Source organism: Scleropages formosus, chromosome 2 (genome assembly GCF_900964775.1).
Source record: "Scleropages formosus chromosome 2, fSclFor1.1, whole genome shotgun sequence".
Taxonomy (NCBI): Eukaryota; Metazoa; Chordata; class Actinopteri; order Osteoglossiformes; family Osteoglossidae; genus Scleropages; species Scleropages formosus.
The window spans coordinates 21,447,927-21,469,727 of record NC_041807.1 but is presented as its reverse complement, the minus strand read 5'-3'; the positions used below and the strand labels follow the sequence as shown (position 1 = coordinate 21,469,727).

General features: G+C 41.2%; 2 protein-coding genes across 3 annotated transcripts in view; both read left to right on the top strand.

The window, feature by feature from the left end:
* Positions 1–4,137, top strand: part of lrriq1 (leucine-rich repeats and IQ motif containing 1) — a 31,749-nt gene extending 27,612 nt beyond the window's left edge. For both annotated transcript variants that reach the window (XM_018747489.2, XM_018747490.2), the window contains 3 exons: positions 27–87; positions 551–671; positions 2,944–4,137. In XM_018747489.2, the coding sequence (XP_018603005.2) occupies positions 27–87; positions 551–671; positions 2,944–3,077 (316 nt within the window). In that variant the 3' untranslated portion in view covers positions 3,078–4,137. The remainder of the gene's footprint in view (positions 1–26; positions 88–550; positions 672–2,943) is intronic.
* Positions 4,138–8,148: 4,011 nt separating this feature from the next.
* On the top strand, positions 8,149–12,181 carry LOC108931446 (ALX homeobox protein 1-like). The gene is made up of 4 exons (XM_029260053.1): positions 8,149–8,288; positions 8,868–9,240; positions 9,597–9,725; positions 11,861–12,181. The coding sequence occupies exons 1-4, from the start codon at positions 8,149–8,151 to the stop codon at positions 12,179–12,181; spliced, it is 963 nt and encodes a 320-aa protein (XP_029115886.1).
* Positions 12,182–21,801: the final 9,620 nt, after the last annotated feature.

The following is a 21,801-nucleotide window of genomic DNA, read 5'->3' as shown; positions in this document are numbered from 1 at the left end:
ATAACTCAGTGTATGGCATTTTTTAGTAACCATTTCCTCCCAGAGATTGACCCTGATGTCCTCAACGGCAAGAGAGTTCAGCTGGTGGTAAGTGCTTTACTTTGGGCTCCTATTCTCACTTGGTCTTGTACTGTATACATACATTCAGCCTCTCTGACGCTACTGAAAAACGTCTTTGTTTCCTCTCATTTATGTGATGCTTACAGTCTGTTTATGCTACTGCATTTAATTACGGTAAGACAAGAGTATGCTATATTGAATAATTTTTAATCTCTACAAGAACCCTCCCATTTAGTAATATTCTTCGATTTAGTTTGAAATCTTGGTGATGTTTCTATTGCCTGTTTGTTGAAGACATGCAAAGCAGAAACAGGCACTTCACAGGTCTGGAACCTGTGGATTGAAAAGCTCTAAGTGTTCTGTGGACTCGAGTCACAGCTGGTCTTGTGACCAGAACTCAGTGTTTGCTTCCTTAGAGCTGCAGCATGAACCTGGCACAGAACTGGTGTGTTTAGCTTGCATTGTGTCTACTCTCTCCTGCTGCTCCAAGGCTGCTTCCGGATACAAGGACGGGCCGCACCAAGAGGGCAGCTCCGGGTCCAGCACCGCAACTTTGTCTGTGCCTCGGCGAGACCACTGCCCTGCACGAAGACACTCAGCAGGACCTGCAAGTGAGTCACTTTTCTGGGTAACGGGTGTTGAGAGGTGCTGTTTTTTTCACTGTGCTCACAGAAAAGTGCCTTAAAATAATGACGTCATAAAATAAAATACTGTTCCCTTCTTGTGTGTTGTATTGACTACTGCTTGTCTACCGCTTTGCGTTTGCTTCAGTACAAAGAGTAGAACATTTCTTTGTGTGTTTTCCTACAGAAAGAGCCTTCAAAATTATTCTTTAATAAACACTTCAGTACATGGAAAAATAAGCCTACTGTACATAAGCAGCTATATGTTATTCAGTTAAAATAAGTTTGTTAGTAGCTATAGTTGGGCATTAATCTGTGGTAACATTTCAGTTTGCATCATTATATACTGTATGTTACTCATAAATTCATATTTTGTTTTGTGCACGTTGTGGTCTGTCTGGATCATTAATGCCGAGGTCCGAACTAAATGCAGCCGTAGATGAGGCAGATAATCAAATGTGGCGTTTAAGGCCTACACCGCAACATGCCATAAAATAACTTCTTATGAATCAAAATGGGCCAAGTTGTCTTTCAGTATTAGTTCCGTGCTATAATAACAAATCATATGTAAAGAGTCTTCAGCATATGCTGGAAGAAAATGACTAATTAAATAAAAGTTCATAATTTGCTGTGTTTGCAGTGAAGGGAATAATTCCCTATATATATATATATTATATAAGAAACTCCATATATTTTTGCTACTCTAGCAGCAAGGAAAGGGTCATGCGAAGGACACGGCAAGGAGGTTCTGCCTGGCAGGAAAAGGCAATAGCTGTCCCTCTGTCTGCACCCTGGGATTGTGGCTCACAAAGATGCCACAAAGATGTCTACAGAAGGCATCAATTCACAGAGAAGCATGTCGAAATGAAGGAAAACATTGTTTGATTTAATGAGGACAAATTAAATTTTGATCATAATTGAAATGAACTATATGAGGAAAAACACTAATTCTGTGTGAAATTTTTTGGGTGGCCTTATGGGGAAAATGGTTTCTAGTGTTTTTAACGATAAGAAGAGCAGTGTAATAGCGCAGGGTTAAATTACATTAGGGTGTGTGTATAAATGCAAGAAATAATGGAAAAAAAAGCTATTATTCAATATTCAAATATTCAATTTGGCAAATAAAACTTTAAAAAATAAAAAAAGCTTTAAAAAAAAATCTAATCCATGGGGCATTACTGACATCGGTTTGTTATCAGTTTACTACATTTTACTGCTTGTACTTTTAGATTATTGTTTTTGTTTCAGAGTTAAAATTTACGTTGGCAAAGGAGAGAAAACTATTTGAGAATGAAGCACTCTACTGAAGCATTGTAAATTAAACATTTTTAGCAGCGTTTTACCATGCTCTTCTTGCATTGAGGAGGTTCAGTGGCCCTTGCTGTGAAAGTACTCGGTACTCTCTGTAGTCAACCGGCAGCGCTCTATTTCCTGCAACTGTTTTTAGCACATTGGCTGAGGATACAAGTCAGTTTATCGCGAACTCAACTTTTGCATAATTGTCCAAAACTAATGTAAGACAAAAGGATTAATTAATTTGCCTGGATCTCAGTGGTTAAAAAACATCCAGTCATGTTATAAACGACAGAACCATATAAAGAATGGAACAAAACATGGAAAGGTTTGACAGAGCTCCATGTGCAGATCAGGCAGGAAATACTGGGTCACAAAATCACTCTTGATTTGTAACACAATAACACAGAAAATGGCTTTTTTGATAATCAGTGTACGGATTAGTGGCAGTTTCCCACAGTAATCGCAGACATGGCAGAAGCACTGCAATATCACATTACATCACCACAGCGATGGATGGCAACATAGTGCTCAGTTAACAGTGACAAAAGGAACAGCAAGAACACACAAGATAAAGATTTTGATTGCTGTCAGAATGTACGAATTCACCAAGATCCTGCTGATGCTGTGAGCTATTTGTCACCTGAAATGTGCATCTCTCCTCCCTTCGCTCTTGCTTCTTCACTAGGTGTGTGGCTCTCGGCCCCGAGCCCTGGCGAGAGCTGAGCCCTACATGTGGATCCAATCAAGTTCTGAAAAAATGTCGCTTTGTTCCCTGGGTTTGTAAAGATTTGCGCTTAACCCCCAGAGCTACATCAGAGCTGCTTTTCAAACAGTGACCCTGGAGGAGGGCTGAGCTCGAGAGCAGTGCAGGAGGCTCCTGTTCGCTGGGTTCGAAGCAGGGGGCTGTCGCCGCGGTGACCCACTTGTGTTGGGGTCCTGATTCATTGCTTTTGTTGATTGGCAGGGAAAGAGGCACCTGCTTCAGGAGGGCTCAACTCCTGCCCACCCAAAAACGAGCGCATCTCATTCCGGGACAACCCAGTTCGACTTAGTGCTGGCTGGGGAAGTGGCAAGAAGAGGTCCAGACCGGGCAAGTAGCTTCTGCTGCTCGCGTCTGTGTTGGAAAGACAGGATACCTCTGATGTGTGACAGGGACTTCATTAAAAACCATAACCATAGTTAGTGTAGAAAAAACACAAGAGGTCATATCTTATTAAAGGTAATGGGACCTTATTAACTTTTCTGTTTTCAGGACTCTAGTGGTTTTCTCATTTGTCTTAACCCTCTAACCGAATGTTACTTTGAGGGATCATTTGAAGTTTGAATCTTTTTTGAAGAAGTGCCTGCAGTGTCCACTGTTTTGCTTTTGTCATTTTTCTGTCAGCCTGTGGCACAGCTTGCTGTTGTATGAATTGTTCATGGTTGCCATGTTTATTTGCGACTAATATCCTGCCCCTGTAACTCACATTAATAATTTGAGACACTTCCAGTTACGCTCTGTTATTATACACTTTATAGTTTTATAAAAAGTAATGTCTATTACCACAACTTGTCAGCAATTAATGTAATATTTGTTAAAATCATCTGTAATTGTGGGAGTGCAAGTCTTTCTGAACAACTTTGCTTACAGGAAAAATTTGTAATAAGGAGACGTGACTGATGGTCATGATCAATTGGCCATATGTGTATTGATTAGCATGAATGCTCCAGCTCAGTCCCTATTTCAGCACTGTAGATAATTCAAATAAAGGTACGTAACTGAGATTGCTGTTTTTAGGTTTAAACTGTCATTACTTTTTACAAAGAATGGAAAAACACATTACAAATGTGTAACAGCAAAAAATTGTTTTAAAACTCTACTTACAGTTTACAGAGTAAAATCTTAAATTAATCAAAAAGAGCCAGCAAAATGTGGTAATTTGTTTATGTGTTAGAAGGAAAAAAGCCAGAAATAATTCCCATGGACACTTTGTTCAAGAAGTTTCTCCTTTATTTCAACACATTTGTTATTTTATGGAATTATCACAATGCTGGAAGAAACCGTCCTGCTGTAAGTGTTCTAATCCCACTGCAATAAGGTCGAATTTTGACACAAGGTTCTAGTCAGTCTTCTCCATTGCAATTCACAATCACAGACAAAACAATAAATAATCATGTTTTTAAGGTAAAAAGAGCTTCACTGATGATTTTATTTGTCCAGTTGTGATTTCTGCTTTCAGACGAGATCATGAGTGGAATACAAAGTCCATTTCTCTCCTCAAACATGTGAAATACTGGTTAAAACATCTTAAGTAATTAGACTCAACATAATTTGTACCTCATTCCTAACTTGTTCTGCATTGTTTTGAGATTTGCTGGCATTGATTTAGCTATTTAAATTTATGTTGGTGAGTAAATCTTTGTCTGACTTACACACTCTCTTTCAAGCGAGTAAATAAACGGGGCAGATTCCGAATGGATTGTAGATCATAAAGAGTTGTCAAAGTGACGGTAAAGGCTATGAACAGCTGTAGATGAGTTAAATGTTAGAGTAATCCACCCACAATGAAAAAATTACAGGCAGTGCAGCCTTGACACCTCCAAGAGAAAGGGAACATTTTTATAAATGCAAAAATCCCTTTTCGTTTCAGCAGCAACTGTGTTAAGAATATTCTTTTAGCACAGGCAAGAGAGAGACCGTTGAAATTCCAAGGAGTAAGAAAATAACATTATTAAATGCATTGGTTGGAAAGAGCACTTGGAGAAGAACACTAAACGTAAGTGAATGAGGAAAGTGAGCGAACTGTACGATTTCGAACCAGAAGCCTTTAAAAGCTGCGCACTGTTATGTGTGTTTTCAGTTCCTTGTCTCATCATTCTATGGAAAAATAGTGACGCAGAACCTCTACACAAAAACAACACACTGCTGTATTTTTGAAACATTGCTTCTGTGGATTTGACTGGATTTCATAAAATGACAATATATAGATTTTTCCAGGAATTGTAATAGGCCAACATGCAATTCAAAACTAAGAAACACTGCTGCACATACATGAAATATTTCCAAAAAAATAACATGAATGGAGTTAAATGTACGTTACACTGATAATCCTAGTGGCTGTTGAGGTCTTGATAAAGTCTTGTTCCTGCAGCCCTTCTCCTTTCCTGCAAATGACACATATAAACAGATAACCTTTTTAATCGGATTTGAAATAATAAATTCCTCCAGAGATTTATGACTGAATTTTTGGATTCTACTGATCTAAACTGAGTCAAGGACCTGGATTTGGAACTTCACAGGACAAAGACTTTTCACTATTGATGATAATGATAAACAACAATAGCTTTTGAAAGATATGAATTAAAGCTGCAGGCTTTCAAAAAAGTATTTAAACCTGTGCAATGTATTAAGAAATACACTTGTATTTACAGTGTAGTTCTGGGGCCTAAACCTTTTCAGATATTATTTTACATTTTTTCAGATTCTACAAGCATTTAATAATACTATGTGCAGGAACCCAGTTTTGGGTAAAAAATCTACCTGACATTTAGTCAAGAGTCTGAGGCTGAAGCCCAGATATCAGAGAGATAGCAGAGTAAAAACTTCACATTTTCTCCTCAGCATGGGGCTTCTTCTCACCGCTCACAAGTACTCATATTTATTTATCTTTTTCCTCACATGGCACCATCCAAGCAAGGTTTTATTAGTGACCTGACAGCAAACCACCGCGAAATGTGTCACTCTTGCGTCGCAGGTGACGGTGTTGGGTGTAAAAAAGGGTCGAGCTCAAAATATGGTGGAGACTTAAGCCAAAACACTGTCTGTGTTGCACTCTGTCAACGGTGATTTTTCTCTTATGTCTCAAAGTCACATTTACAGGTGTGTCAGTTGGGCCCCATGTAACTGCTGGTTTGTCAGCTAAAAATGATTTGGGTCCATCTTGCTTTTGTCCAAAGTGACGGTCAGTGGTTATTAACTAATGTTTTACTTTAATGTATATAACACTTAATATTAATAGTGTTATATACATTACGGTACAGTACCTACAGTCATTCACACATCTATCCAGCAGAGCAACGTAACACAAGCACGGACATACACACTGCCTCGGGATGATGAGTGTCGTAGTCGACTGTGTTCCACTCAAATGAAAGACCACATGTGAAGTGACATGAAGCAACACCAATACTCAGGTGAATTTATGGCTTTTTTTGAGCGCTTTGTGAAATAGTTCTGCTTTATCCAGTGTTTTATTATTAAAATACTAGTTATAACAGAATGGTTAGAGTGGTTATAACATTGTAAGCCACCTTGAACAAAGACATTAGCCGAATAATAATATTATTACTTGTTGTTATTATTATTATTATTATTATTATTATTATTATTAGAAGAAGAAGAATATAGACACAGATTTTAAAAAAAAAAAAACATCTGTTTTTTTTAAAAAAAATATAGATAACGTAGATGAGTTTTTAAAAGACACTGATTTTTTTTTTTAAGATAGAAAAATATATAATGCATTTTAAAAAACAGACACATGGATCTGTTTTTAAAAAGATATAGACATATGTAGAGCTGTTTTTTTTCCAACATAGATATACATAGACCTGTTTTTTTAAAGAAAGTATAGACACACAGATCTGTTTTACATTTATTTATTTAGCTGACGCTTTTCTCCAAAGCGACTTATAGTTTTAATCTTCTTACAATTATTTACCCGTTTATACAGCTGGGTAATTTTACTGGAGCATTTTTAAGGTGAGTACCTGGGTACTACAGCTTAAGGTGGGAATGGAACCTGCGACCTTTGGGTCCGAAAGCAGCAGCAGCGCTAACCCGGTGTCCGCGTTTTTAAAAAAGAAACTCCAGAAACGCGTTCGTTGAAAGTGAACCCGTGTTTAATGCAATTTTATTTAATATAAATGTAGTAAATGTATGAGTTCCGGTGGGCTCGGGCTAAATTTTACACGCAGAAGTGGGCACTGATTTTCAAATATTCAGTATTCCTCCATAATAATAAATATAGAAAAACCTTTATGAACATGTCAAAATTACAAATCAAAATCAAATGAGCTGTGATTCAAAGTATGAAAGTTTCTTTGCAGCTTCCCTGCAGAATTCACAGCTGATATTCATAACACGGAAATATGAAACATGCAGTTCGACCGTGTTCCCTAATTTTTAAATAATTACAACAATGTTTTGTCAGTAATAATCTGTCAGCGATTAATTACGATGCATTTACTTTTCCGTGTGCATTTGTCGAGCAACGCTATATTTTCTACTTTACAGTTTAAAATATGTTCAGTTTACTGCTTAACGTGATCGTTCTAAGGCAAGCTGAATTATAAATTATGAATATGTTAAACAGATGGTGCATGAAAATGTGAATTAACTAATATTGAATACATCCATCCATAAATTACTGCATCCTGTTCAAGGCAAGGCGATTAAACGTGGTTTACTAACATATAGTATATCTATGTGTGTATATATATATATATATATATATATATATATATATATATATATATATATATTATACATATATATGTATAATGTTATGTTATACTATATTATACACTATATTATGTTATATATACATATATTTGTGTGTGTGTGTGTGTATGTATATAATATATATACTATATTATGAGTGGGAGAGACACTTGTGTGTATTACTTATGTATATATGTAATCATATTACACATAACTCATGTCAATGACATTAAAGCTTCTCCTGGATACATGTGAGAAATTAATTCAGCATAGATTTTCTTCTCATAACGAAGTTATTTGGTTTTAACGGTGAAAAAAAAGATGTAATAAAACTTTTAATATGATTCTGGAACGGAGATTAATTGTTATTAATACACTCTGGCCCCCCTTTCCATTAAAAAAAGCTTTCGTAAATAATTGCTTATTTTGACATACATTTGCATCTTTTACAATGGAAGTTTAGGAGGGCGTCTGTATGTTTGTTCTGTCTAGGCCCTCTGATTTAGTTCAGACTGTGGAACTGGGAGGGGTTCGAACCACTTGGTATGCATAAGTGGGGAGGCTGCTTTAGGGGTATAAGAGGAGGCCTGGGCTTTCTTCAGGACCGCACATCCAAGAACAACACAGACCGTAGAACAGCTTTCTACGCTTGGCTTTATGCTCAAGGCCGAGGCTTTGCACACCGTGATGGAATACATGATGGACAAGTTCTCCGCAAAGAGCCCGGCTCTGAAGGGTGTGCAGTACTACATGGGCTCCAGTGGCACTCCGGACCCAGTCATGGAGAACCTGGACGGCGTGCAGTACTTCAGCAAGGGCTCGGCCAAGTGTGTGCAGGCGTTCACTCTTCAGAACACTGAGCACCATGCAAGGCTTGATCCATCACCACCAGGAACACCATGTCAGGAACACAATGGTGACTAGTACTTTTTACCATGTTTCACTGCAGCCAGGTCTAATAAGCACCTGTCTTACTGTTTTTACTTTTATTATGTGTAGGGAGAGAACAGCAATATGAAACATGTTCCATTATGCATCACTACCAGTATTTTTTCCTAACAGTAATATTCGTTAATGTAAAAAATATTTAAGGTAATTGATTACATTGGTTCATTAATATTTACAGTTTTTCGTTTTTCATGACACTTTTATCTAGGCAACCTTACAATTTGCCCATTTACAGAGCATGGTATTCTTACTGTGTCACTTTCTTCAACAAGGTGACTTTTGCAAGAATGGGATTTGTACTGGAAACACAACGTCCCACACAGGACTCTACTTGTTACCTCCCAGTTATGCTGTGCCAATAAAATACTATATAGTTTTATAAGAAGTATATGGTGCATATAGAAACATTAACAGGCAGTCCTAAGAATAAAAAAACTAGAATAGTTATTAGAATATAGAATACATATACACATAATAACTGTGTTCATCTTTAACTTTTTCCCCATTTCTGTTTCTACAGGAGGGGATACTTTTACTCCGTCAGACTCTGAAGGAAACCCTCTGCACACAGATGTTGGGGGATCCATGGAGAATTGCTGCAGTCTGAGAGTTTCTCCAGTGACCACAGGCCTGGAGAAGACAGAGCTGGACAACATGGGTGAAAAGGGTGACAGCAACGTGTCCAGCAGCAAAAAGAGACGTCACCGGACGACCTTTACAAGCATACAGCTGGAGGAGCTGGAGAAAGTGTTCCAAAAAACTCACTATCCAGATGTGTATGTGAGGGAACAGCTGGCGATGAGGACGGAACTTACAGAGGCGAGAGTACAGGTAGACAGACTGTGTCCATCAGATATACAATTTCAGGTAGAAGGACTGTCTGCCTGTTAATTTGCTTCCATTTAAAATAAGATAAAGCCAAAGATTAAAAGCGCTGAATTATGAAAATTGGGAAAGAAAGATGTGCAGCACCCTGAAGTTGTGAGGTGAAAGAAATCAAACCTCTGAGGACTTTTCTTTAAACCTTAAAGGGTAAATCCAAGTACAGTGTAGGTGTCTTCCAGAACCGAGCCTCAGAAATGTGTGCGTGATGAACATTTTCCTTCACACAATGCACCTTTGTTGTCAAACGGTGTCTCCTACTGACACTCCATTTGTCATCTCCAAGAGTTTCCCTCTCTCCTTAGGTGTGGTTTCAAAACCGACGGGCCAAATGGAGAAAGAGGGAGAGATACGCTCAGATCCAGCAGACAAAGAATCACTTGACAGCCGCCTACGATGTGTCAATGTTGCCCAGAGCAGACAATTACTCACAGGTCAGTACAGTAGTGTGTTGTGTGCCACATGTGTAACATTGTTTAATTCTTTTCATTGGCAAACTGACAACTTGAGAGTTGAGAAAGATACTGAAAAGGTCTCATTTACTGTTACGATTCCTTGACATTACTCTGAAATTAATCATGTAAATTGGGTCTGCAAATTTAAACTGAAGCAAATTTTGTTTCATAAGAGAATAAAGTTTAATTATAAAGGCACTGAAGAAAACATTATCGCACAAAATATGATCACAGTTCGTATTTGCTGTCGCTTTTACTAATGAAAGTGCTTGATGTTGGACCAGTATAACAAATGATCTTTTTATAAAAAAAATTCTCAGAATATGATGTTCTATTAGAAAAATGTTTTTTAATCACTGTTAATCAGCCGTGTTGCTGGAAAGACATTTTTATTTTATAAAATACAACAGCACTATGTTACTCTTGCAAATAGTATTTCTCAACTATATTTTAAAATTTATAAAAATATATTAAGGGATTAATTTTGTATGTTATCCTTGTACTTTTCTTTGAAAAGCAAAAAATTATTTGTGAAACATTTATCATATTTTAATATTTTGTTAAAGAGGTTTAATACATCCAGTAAATAAATTATGGTAAATTACAATACAAAAAATAACTGTCTTTCAGGAATTCAAACCATTTACAGGTAAAGGCTGTACAAACTCGAATAAAAAAGCTTAATTCCTTGCTGCATAAAAATTGATACCTTTGAGAAAAAAACACAGTTGTTTCAAGGTTAATATTAATAAATTAATTTATCAACCAATATTGACATATTTACATAAACTTTGTCTCACTGTGTCCTGCAATATTTGTTGTACAGGAAGTGAGACATTCATACTTATGGATTTACCTTTTTAACTTTTTAAATGTTTTACACATTTGTAGAAGATCAGGACTGAGACGATGTAGAATAGCAAGGTTATTTTAAAAAAAAATCATGTCTGTATTTTACAGGTGTCAGACAGCAAACGAGTTATTGCTTATGAAGAGTTTGTTGTTAAAAGTGGCACCGACAGTATGTGCACACCTATTGAACCTCATATATAGCTTTGCAAGAATTCATTTTCGTTTCTCACAGTAACATAATCAATAAAGCGGAGCTTTGATTGTCTGAATCTTACAACTATAATTTGTTTATATTTTTGGTCCTGTCTCAAATTTTTCTCGTGTGGGAAAACCGTAGGATAAGCGCCCTTCACCTTCTTTACCTCATAACAGGGAGATGGATTACCGCGTCACCGTACTCCTCTGTACTGTTGAAATCTTCATTTTGGTTTGAAGTCCAGTTCATAAACAGCAGTTTTTACATTTTTAAAGATTTCTGCCTTTTATGTAACACTTTTCTCCAAAGCAACTTAACAATGTTCAGCTACTTACAGTTATTTACCCATTTATACCGCTGGGTAATTGTACTGGAGCAATATAGTTACCTTTTAAGTACCTTGCTCAAGGGTACTACAGCTGGAGGCAAGACTCAAACCCACAACCTTTGGATCCAAAGTTAGCATCTCTAAGCACTACACTACCAACTTTTTAAAATTTGTTCTTCTCCAAGAACAAAATCCCAACCTGTTGAAAAGCAGAAAAGCCATGCAAGGTTTGCTGATTTTATCGCTTCAGCAGCCAGGCCTGCTTTCTGGAGTGAAAGACACGGTACGGCAGTGTCAAAACAAAGTGTGTGTCGCTGTACATTGTACACCGTGGCAGACTGCTCTACTGTCATAATAATGAAAGACTTATTGTGTGTAAAAAGGGGTTTACTTGTCAACAGTGTCGTTTTTGCAGACAAAAATTTGAATATCGATGAAAATGAATATACTTTCATTAACATATTTTTAATATGTGTCAACATCAATAAAGCCCCAAACCTTACTGCATGCAGTTTTTCTCATACAAGATTCAAAGTTTTATCCACCACACGTGATCTCTCGACTTTGTTCTCCGTTCTGCTCTCACAAATAAAAGTGATTAAAGAGACTTTGGTCGCCACGGCGATGATGTTCCTCTGAAAAGATTGCCGTTGATGCTAGCCGGAGAAACGGCGCCGTGTTCACGTTGTTCCTCTTGAGTGGGTCACTGAACAACGTCTCCCTGTTTGTGTCACACAGATTCCCAACAACCTGTGGGCGGGCCCGGCAGCCAGCGGCTCGGTCGTCCCCCCTTGCATGATCGCTCGGGGTTCGCCTCCCTGCTTGACCTCATACCCGCACTCCCCCCACGGCGAGCATGGCTATGTGGCTTTCCCCAACCAGCAGAACCAGTTCAGCCACGTCTCCCTGAACAATTTCTTCGCGGAGCCCCTTTTGAGCCCCACAGCCAACGGACACGCTTTTGAGAGCAAACCCGAGTTTGAGCGCCGCTCCTCCAGCATCGCAGTGCTGCGCATGAAAGCCAAAGAGCACACAGCCAACATCTCGTGGACCATGTGAACACAGGACACACAAAGAAGGACCCAGTTGTAAGGGGCGTTGCCATTAAAGAGCTTATTTGTACATGACTGTAAGAGTGAGCTGAATGAACAAATGGACATGGAGTAAACGGTGTAAATGTAAACAGCATGCCTGGAGCGTGTAGCTCAAAGACCGTTCTCTGGCATGTGGACCAACAGATGTACAGTATACTGAGGTAAATATGAAGTGTATGTGAGTATGAAATAGCACACAAATTCTATTTGTTATTTTGGAAAAATAGATTAAATGAATATATTGACTGAAACATAGTACTGGGGTAAATGGTGAAAGGTAGATATTTTACCGCTGAGATGAGGGAGAGTGACGTTGAGGCCCAGTGAGTGGAGCACTGCGAAACGCCTCCCTCTGCTTCTCAGCAGCTGCGCTGAAAACATTATACGAGTTTTTACTCTGTTTCTTCGCCCGCTGGTAGCAGTGTTCGCCAGTCATCATTATTAGGGCGTGTTCATTACCTGTATAATAAACACACACAAACAGACATGTGATACACAAACATGTGATGCAACTTGCAGTGGTGTTTGAAGAGGTTAAATGTTTGGGGAAGGAAGAATTCTTCTCATATTTTAAGTGCACTTATATTTTTTTTTTGTACTCTTCCAGTGAGACCTTTTTTGAAAACACTGTTTTTTTCAGTCGGAAGCTGCCTGCACCTTTACCACTTTCGTGTGTGATGTCCTGCTTCTCTCTTCTTTCCAGGAGCTGAACCTCATATAGGAATGAAAGACTTTTTATGTGCCCTTTTAGAATCAGAGGGAAAACTCATGTGATGTTTTTATAGATACGCAATGTTTTTGATGTTTTTATAGATATATAAAATTTGGACTTGGAAAAACAGCTTTTCTTGTGTTTCATTGTATTTGTTCTCGATGCGTCTTGAGAAAGAGTCAAAGAGTTAAGCCCACCTGACGTCCTTTACCGTGTCCTTACTGTAGGTTCCTGAGATCATCTTTATGTCCGTCGGGCTGTTTTATAGACAACTTTATTTTCTCATCTTTAGTTCCTGTCGTCTTGTATTTAAACTACACACTTGGTGGTTTTAACTGGAAATCTTATGTTCTTGCAAAACGATCATTAGGAAGGGACTCATTTCCGAGCTTCATTGGGACAAACCTCTCAATCTGATTGGCCACAAGCTTGCATTTGCATACTGCCTTTCTCCCCTGACTCAGGTTTCAGCCTCACCCCATTGCAGCAAAACAGATCACGTGCGTGCGTGAGTGTGCGTGCGTGTGCGTGCGTGTGCCAGCCAGTGTGTGACAGACATTCCCTCCACAGGCTCCACATGCCAGGTCAATCAGCGGGTCGGACAGATTTCACCTCGGGGCCCATTTGACCCACACCATTAATAGACACCCTTGTATTGGGGGCAGGGGGCTTGCAGCTTTAGCTCAAAGCCAGCAGGATTAAGGCGCTGGTCTGCATCAAACAGAGGTAGATCAGGTAGATCCTCGCTGAAGTCAAGACCCCCTGCAGCACAAGTCACACGACACCACATTGAATGTACTTGTGTTCCTTTAGCAGACGTGTTTCTCCAAAGTCAACAGAAGTGTGTCTCGCCGGCAAACTAATCACTTTAACCAGTGCGCACGAGGGCACACACACACACACACACAAAACTGGCAAGGCTGTTCCTTTTTCAGCTGATAATACAGTTTTTGGAGCAGTTCAGAGATCAGGAGAGAAGCTGATGTGAAAGAGGAGGTTTGAGACCCTTCTGTTCATTGTGTTTATTCTCCTCATATTATTTTTCTTCTCTCATATTATTCTATTTTTATTTCTCTCCTTTGTTTATTGCCTGGTTTGTATTTATAACCTTTACAGCATGCGGGAGACACGCAAGCGAGAGTTTCACTGTAACACGTTTACACTGTGTTCACTCTTTCCATTCCTGTAGAACCTCCTCTGTGTTGAGCTGGGGTCCTGGGCATCAGGCTCCTAACGGCCCCCTCAAGTCCCTGCGGGTGCTATGGTGTCCTCTGAGGGAGGGAAGCGAGTTGTGCACACCTGGGGAATGAGACGTGCTGCTCACGGGTCACAAGGTTCACATAGTGCCCCGCCCCACCCCTCCGGGGATGGACCTGTCGGCAAAGCCTTCCAGGAGAGCGAGGAGCTGCACTCGACACAACTAAAACAGGGACTGGTGATTCTGATCTCAGTCTTGTGCTTCTTCCTTCATTCACTGACTAATGGAGAATTCGGGTGCTGCCATGTAGCTACGTCACAGGCTGAGTGTCTCACAGGCAGTGGCTCGGACCATGAGTGCGGTCAAAGACCTACTGAGTGACTGGCAGAGATCCTCAGACATTCTGTCCCTGGGCCTGATTTTGAGACCACCAGTGTGTCACCTGTCAAAGTCTACCATCTCGTCCCATCTCGTCCCCAAGGCTCTTGTGGTAAAACGTAAAACATTACTATCTGAAAGCCACTTGAATGGGGTCGACTGCATGGCTGACGTCACCTTCATGTCTGACTTACTAAAGCAGAGACAAATGTTTCAGTTTTTACATTAATTCATTTAGCAGACACTTTTCTCCAAGGCAACTTACAGTGTTGAGGTTACAATCACACACACACACACACACACACACACACACACACACACACACACACACATTTTCAGAACCGCTTGTCCCATACAGGGTCGCGGGGGAACCGGAGCCTACCCGGCAATACAGGGCGGAAGGCCGGAGGGGGAGGGGACACACCCAGGACGGGACGCCAGTCCGTCGCAAGGCACCCCAAGCGGGACTCGAACCCCAGACCCACCAGAGAGCAGGACTGTGGTCCAACCCACTGCACCACCGCGCCCCCTCAGGTTACAATCATTTATCCATTTATACAGCTGGGTAATTTTACTGGAGCAATTTAGGGTAAGTTTACCGCATTTGGGCAGAGCTCACTCGCACATGAGCAGCACTTCTTCCTGGACTGAGAAGTGAACTAGAAAGAGAAGAAGAGAAGTTGTTTCTAAGTTCACCACATATAACAGAGAGTTACTTTGTCAGTGTGTGTGGACTTTGGATTTGCACTGTAAACTGCACAGTGAAACAGAGTAAACTGTCAGTGTGTGACGCTATAATGTATCCTTAGTAGGTACAGGTGACACGGTGATCAGCCATTTAAAATGGTTGGATTACACTGACGTTTGAACCATTTCTGTTTTAAACCTGTAGCTCATGTCTGTTTTTATAAGGGTAGCATGAAGGACTGAGAGAAATGGTGAAAATGTCCCATTGGCTCCTTTCAGTGTCTTCCACACCTTTGCGAGTCATGGTATTTGGTATTGTGGGTCAACCTTGAGGTATTTTCATTTTTACCACATACTGGAAGCCAGCAGAACCCCCGTCAACAGCCCCCCCCCCCCCCCACTGTCCACAGAGGACACACCGAACACTGGCCTCCAGCTGATCTCCATTAAAGGGCTCTGCAGGGTGTCTTCTCCTTCTCCACAGGCCACAGGGCGGGGCTTGAACCTCCCTCCCTCCAAGGGCGCCTGGCGCAGCGTGCTGCATTATTGAAAAGATCTGCTCGCGTTACCGGCCCTCTTTCATGTGAACTCCACCTTTTGCCCTGTGGTTCTGGCCTGAGACGTCGAGCACGCCCCCCCCAGTCTGGCCACCCTGTAGCCTGGGGGCCGGTTAGAGGCGGTCGAGGTGCCGGTCACGCCTCTTATCTTGGGAGGACAGCCGGACATCACTCTGGGCTTCACTAGAGTCCGGCTGGGCTTCAGCTCTGGCCCCTAGCACGTACGTTCGCTGGTCCCTCTTAATCAGAGTCATGCAAGGCCACAGCAGGACATCCTCCAAGGGCTCGAGTGCTGATGCCTTCAAAGGGTATGGTGTGGAGCCCCGTGTGGAGTAGATTCCTACTCTAAAGATCCTGGTATCCACAGCAAGCTGTCCTCAAAGTGCTCTGTGGTATATAGAGTACAGTACAGTACAGTAAAGTACAGAACAATACAGTATAGTAAAGTATAGTACAGCACATTACCCATGCCATCCCTTTGGGTCCTTTAGGTAAGCGGTGACTGGTAAGAGCACACATCACAGCTTGAAAAAATGTGCACTTGTAGAATGAATGGTGTGTTTCTCAGTCACACTGTTTCATGTGTTCTAATGAGATGCATTTCAGTTAAAACCTCTGTGAAAATTCACTTTACTTCAAAAGTACTGAGAAATTACATTACAGAGTAATTTCTGGATTGAAGAGACAGAGTGATTCTTATCAAGTAAAAGGTGCGAGATCAGTAGAGCACTGTTCACAAAGTTCGTTAAAATCTCCTCAGAGCAGCACAGCGGGTAGCGCTGGTGCCTCAAAGTTATTCAGCTGTCGTTTGAATGTTGGTTCGAATCTGGCTCAGTCTGTGGGGAGTTTGCATGGGTTTCCGCTAGGTGCTCTGGTTTCCTCCCATAGTCCAAAGACACATGTTTCAGGGAACTTGATGACATTCAGGTATTTTGTGTCTCAATGTGCTGAGAAAGGGACACAGTTAGGGTCCCTGCATGTGCTCAGCTCCTGGTGGAGCTCCAGTAGCACACAGGCATAAAAATCTAACTCCATAATCTGAATTCCATCTTAATGTGTTTAGGCCCAACATCAGCTAATGAGCATTCTTAATAACCTAGAAGAGTAATTTATCACATATTCATTCATTAAGGATGAACATGCAGTACATGATTTTGGCTCTTGAGAGAGATAAACACACAGCTGAAATCTGCTGTTCAGTGGAGGAATGAGTCACGTTTCTGCGCGCATATGGAATGAACTGTAGGTTATACTGCCGTCTGCTGGTGAAAACTTTTCCTTGGGACTTGTCAGATAGTATTGACAGTTTGTCTTTCACAAAGTGACGTTTTAACTAATGATAACATGTGGCGCATCAGGTAGCACTGGTGAGTCAGGTGGGCTTTGTGTCTAGAGAGGGGTTCGAATCCAGCTGTGTTTCTGTGGAACCACAGCAAGGGGTGGGATTCAAAGCTCTTTGTTCCAGTCAAAGCGGCTGCTGTAGCTGCTGTGCCCCCTGTTGTCTTTGTACAGTTCAATAGTGTGAATTTCTGGAGCTCTGACTAAAAATTCACCTTTAATTTTACAAATGCAAAATTGTGTTAAAAGGGAAGGCGCACCGCTGTGTCAGCAGTGACCACCAGGGGCGCTATATCCAAGCAGAGCAAGAAGAGACACAGCAGCATAAGAAAACATAAAGAGAAATAGTGTGATTCCAGCACGAGAAGCCTATTTTCACTTCCTTTCAGAAAATAAAATAGAACAATTGAAACGGAAAACAGCAAATTTAACACAGTGCACAGAACAATATACACGTTTCATTACACAGCTAGAAGAGAGAAAAGTGTTCAATGAAGGGCAATTAAAAGCCTGTTGGAGGTCAGCTCATGTGCTGATGCACAGTGCACATGTTACACATCACCACTAGGGAGCAGCAGGTAGCATCTTGGTGACAAGGTGGCAGGGTCAAATCTGTGTCTGTGTTTATGCATAATATTATAACATTTAGTAACACGTTTAAATGCACTTAAATAACCGTTTCAAAGATGATTGCCTTCTGCTTTGACCCCTCATGACTGACACAGTTCGGTCAACTGAAGCTTGAAGGATTCTGGGCAGTTGAACATGATCAGTCAAACCTGGAGGACGGACACACACAAACACACATACACGCACACACACGCACACACGCACACACACACACACATAGCCAGGAAATCTTCTAAAATGAAAAAATAAATAAAAACAAGTTCTTCACAAAGTGGGGGTGCGGTGGTACAGTGGGTTTGGCCTGTCCCTGCTGTGTGGAGGGTCTAAGCTTTGAGCCCTGCTTGGGGTGCCATGTGGTGGACTGGAGTCCTGTCCAAGGCATGTCTCTTTCGGCCTTGCGCCCTGTGTTGCCAGGTAGGTGCTAGCTTGCCACAACTCTGCTTAGGACAATCGGTTGTAGCCATTGCATTTCAAGTTGTTCACAGGATGTACAGTACCACGCTGCCACCAGAGCAATACCTTTCTTCATGGTAATACTCGCATCCTCCTTCTCGTTCCTCTTTGGACAAAGATGGAAGAAGTCACCTTGTCCAAAGAGGAACAAGCCAAAGGAGTTTTCATTTTCAATGTACAATCTGCTTCCAACATTATCAATAATATCCCAGACAGGTCGATGTTGGATGTTGTGCTTTAAATACACGGAAAAGATGTAAGTGTGTGATACTTGAACTCTGCACTGTTTTTAGTGAGGAAGTGTTGGGACTGTTCACACTTATGCTAATCTAGAGTAATTTAAAAACTTTTAGAGGTATAGCAGTTATATGTCCTCACACACATTCTGTCAGTAACTTTATCATGAACACAGTTGCACTGCAGGGATTTGACTTCCACATTTCAGGCATTCTGGAAGGTTCTGTAATATGGCCCTGCCTTGGCTCTTGCTTCCTGGGCTAATGACTGTGGGAAAGGGGCCGCCTTCACAGGTGACTGTGCACATTCAACACAGGTACACTGATACAATGGTACACTGGTATGATGGTACTATGGTATAAATTCTGGAACCCGTAGTAGAGTAGTCATGGGTGTAACACCTTGCTGTTGCTGTGGAGAGTTCAATAAAAAGAAAAATGTATGTGTACATATATATATATATATATAATAAATATATATAATACATTTACATATCTATTATATATAAAATATTTTTTTGAATATAGCAGAATGGCTTTTTGTTTGTCTTAAGAGAGTTTTGGCACGGTCCCTCCTGTAGAGCAAAGAAATGGATAGTAAAGGGTAAAAAGGGTAAAAAACAAAGGTTTAAGGCATGATTCTGGCTGTGGACAAATGCTGTTACAGTTTTTACACTGTCTGAGTGATCTTCACATGTCATTGAAAGGGTACAAAAGCATGGTGTCAAAAGTATAAAAGTGGTGAAACATATTCCTCTCCGTGGGTCTTGCTGGGGATTTGTGCTGAAATATTGTTCATAAATAAATGTTAACTATAATTTTTTCTGTTTGTCAATACATGAAGAAGAGAACCTGAATGCAAGTGCTGCAAAGCTATTCAAAGACTTATATGATTTAGATTGTTCCTGCAAGAAGTCCAACAGAAATAACAGCTTAGTTCGAACCCAAGGCCCTGTTGATGACCATCTTTGCTGTTTTCACACACCTGCAAAATTATAGTTGTCGTGCTGTGTTTTGTTCAGCCTGCAGTGTTCCACAAATAATATATGTTCAAATGATTTCAATGTTCTTCATAACACACAGCTGTATAGTTTAGTTAATGAGACCACTAACAGGGTAATTAGTGTGCAAATGGGGGTAGAGCGTCACGCCCAAAGCAAGCAAACTGCTTCATTAGCCAGGAGCAGCAATTAACGCTCCGAAGGCCTTCATGTTTCTTTGAAAAACACAAAAAAAGCACAGGTACTATGTTCAAGCAATGGATTAGTTGTATTTAGTGTTCCGTATAAACTCTTCTTTTCTTTTTCTTTACTTGTACCTTGATTTGATTGCTCTAAGAATCTAACGGCAGATTTTTTTCATTTCCCAGTTGCTTTTAATGATGAGTCGAAATCGTTTGCATCAGTTATGTATTATAACCTGGATGTTTTTTTATTAAAAACTTTATTCATTACGTACATTGCAGACAACATTTTTGTGTTTTTCTGCTTTAGTTCCATTCATGCAAAATGATACTAATGGAATCCTGGGCTTTGCATTTATATTTCATGGCCACTTAAATAAGTAACTCAAGCAGACAACAGTTTTTTTTTTCTTTAAGCCAACAATTACCCATGCAGGAAGCACAATAATTGTTTATCAAATGTAATTGCTTGGAAACAGTATTAAATGAAGCTATTTAAAAATATTACACAAATATTTCTTCCTGTCTGTACATTATGTTTTAGTCTCTGTTATTACTGTATGCTAATATTTTTGTCACAAACCTCAGGGCAGGACACAGGAGGCAGGACCCAAGTGCGGAATCGCTCATTCATTCGTCCAAAGGGCAAGGTGAAAGACATGTTCAGGGACAGGTGTGGGTCAATGGACCAAGGGGTATACATCATTCTGAGGTATGTTCTAGATTGTGGTCATAGTCCAAAGTGGTAGTCAAAAACAAGGGAGTCGAGACTTGGGAGCAAAGATTTAGGGCTTGGGAGGCGAGGCAGGAAAACAAGATGAGGGTTGCGGAAACAGGTTGAGAACCCAGAGGGGACAGTTTTCTCATACAGCCTCTGCAGCTGGGGAGTGGTGGAATGGTGCTCCTTATACCCGGTTGCTCTAATTACAGTGCTTCTTGTGGTGTTCTGGTGTGGTCGTGACAGTACCCCCCCTCCCTGCAAGCCTGAGATGAGGGACGCCTTCTGGGATAAGGTGCCGGCTGGTCTGGATGGTCCCTGTGGAAGTCTGAGATAAGGGAAGGATCTGGAACATCACACACAGGGACCCAGCTGCATTCTTCTGGCCCATACTCCTCCCAGTCCACCAGGCAGTAGATGCCACCTAGCCAGAACTTGGAGTCCAGGAGACATCGAACTGAGTAGGGCAGAGTGCCCTCCACATCCAGCAGAGGCCGAGGTGTAGTCCTGGCCGGAGTGTGGAGAGAGAGGGCTTGAGCAGGGAAACATAATGCATAACTGGGGAGGTAGATGTAGACAGGAAGTTACCTTGGTGATCCATCGTGCAATCTTGAAGGGTTTGATGAACCTGGGGCTGAGGTTCCTGGAGAGCAATTTCATCTTGATGTCACTGGTGGACAACCAAACCCGCTGTCCTGGTTAAAAAAGCACGGTGCTGCGTTGTCTGTCCGCCTGGTGTTCATTGTGTTACCCTTCATGGCATAGATGGTCTTGTACCGATCACCAGACCTCTCTGCTCTACTGGTAGCAGGCGTCCACTGCAGGTACTTCATTGGGGCCCGGGTGCCAAAGAGAAAGTGGTGGATGGTAACCGAGACGACATTGAAACAGGGACAACTCTGTAGAGGAGGGGGTGAAGGAGTTATGTGCGTACTTGACCCAAGGTAGAAATCGTGACCATTTGTTCTGCGCTTGACCATAATAACTGCGCAAAAAGCATCCCAGGTCTTGGCTCAGGCGCTCTACCTGTCCGTTAGCCTGTGGATGGTACCCGGAAGTCAGGGCTTACGGACGCCCCAATATCTCCCAGAATGTCCTCCATACGCGAGAGGTGAACTGAGGCTCTCGATCAGAGACAATGTCCTCGAGCAGGCTGTAGAGCCAGAACATGCATTGGAATAAGAGTTCAGCGGTTTCCAGGGATGAAGGCAATTAGACTATGGGAATCAGTGGACAAGCTTTGGAAAAGCGGTCAATGACAACCAGAATAATGGTACAACCTTCGGATGGGAGGAGATCTATGAGAAAGTCTAGGGCCACGTGGGACCACGGCAATGGTGCAAGGAAGTTCGCAACTGGGTCGGGACGTAGTCTTGCATTTCGGGCCAGTCTGCAGGCCCTGGTTCATCCTCCTGTGCTTGCCGGAGGTTCTTTAAAAAGTTTTATTGCACTGGCACAACAAAACAGGTGTGGGGGAGAATGGGTTCAGTGGCGC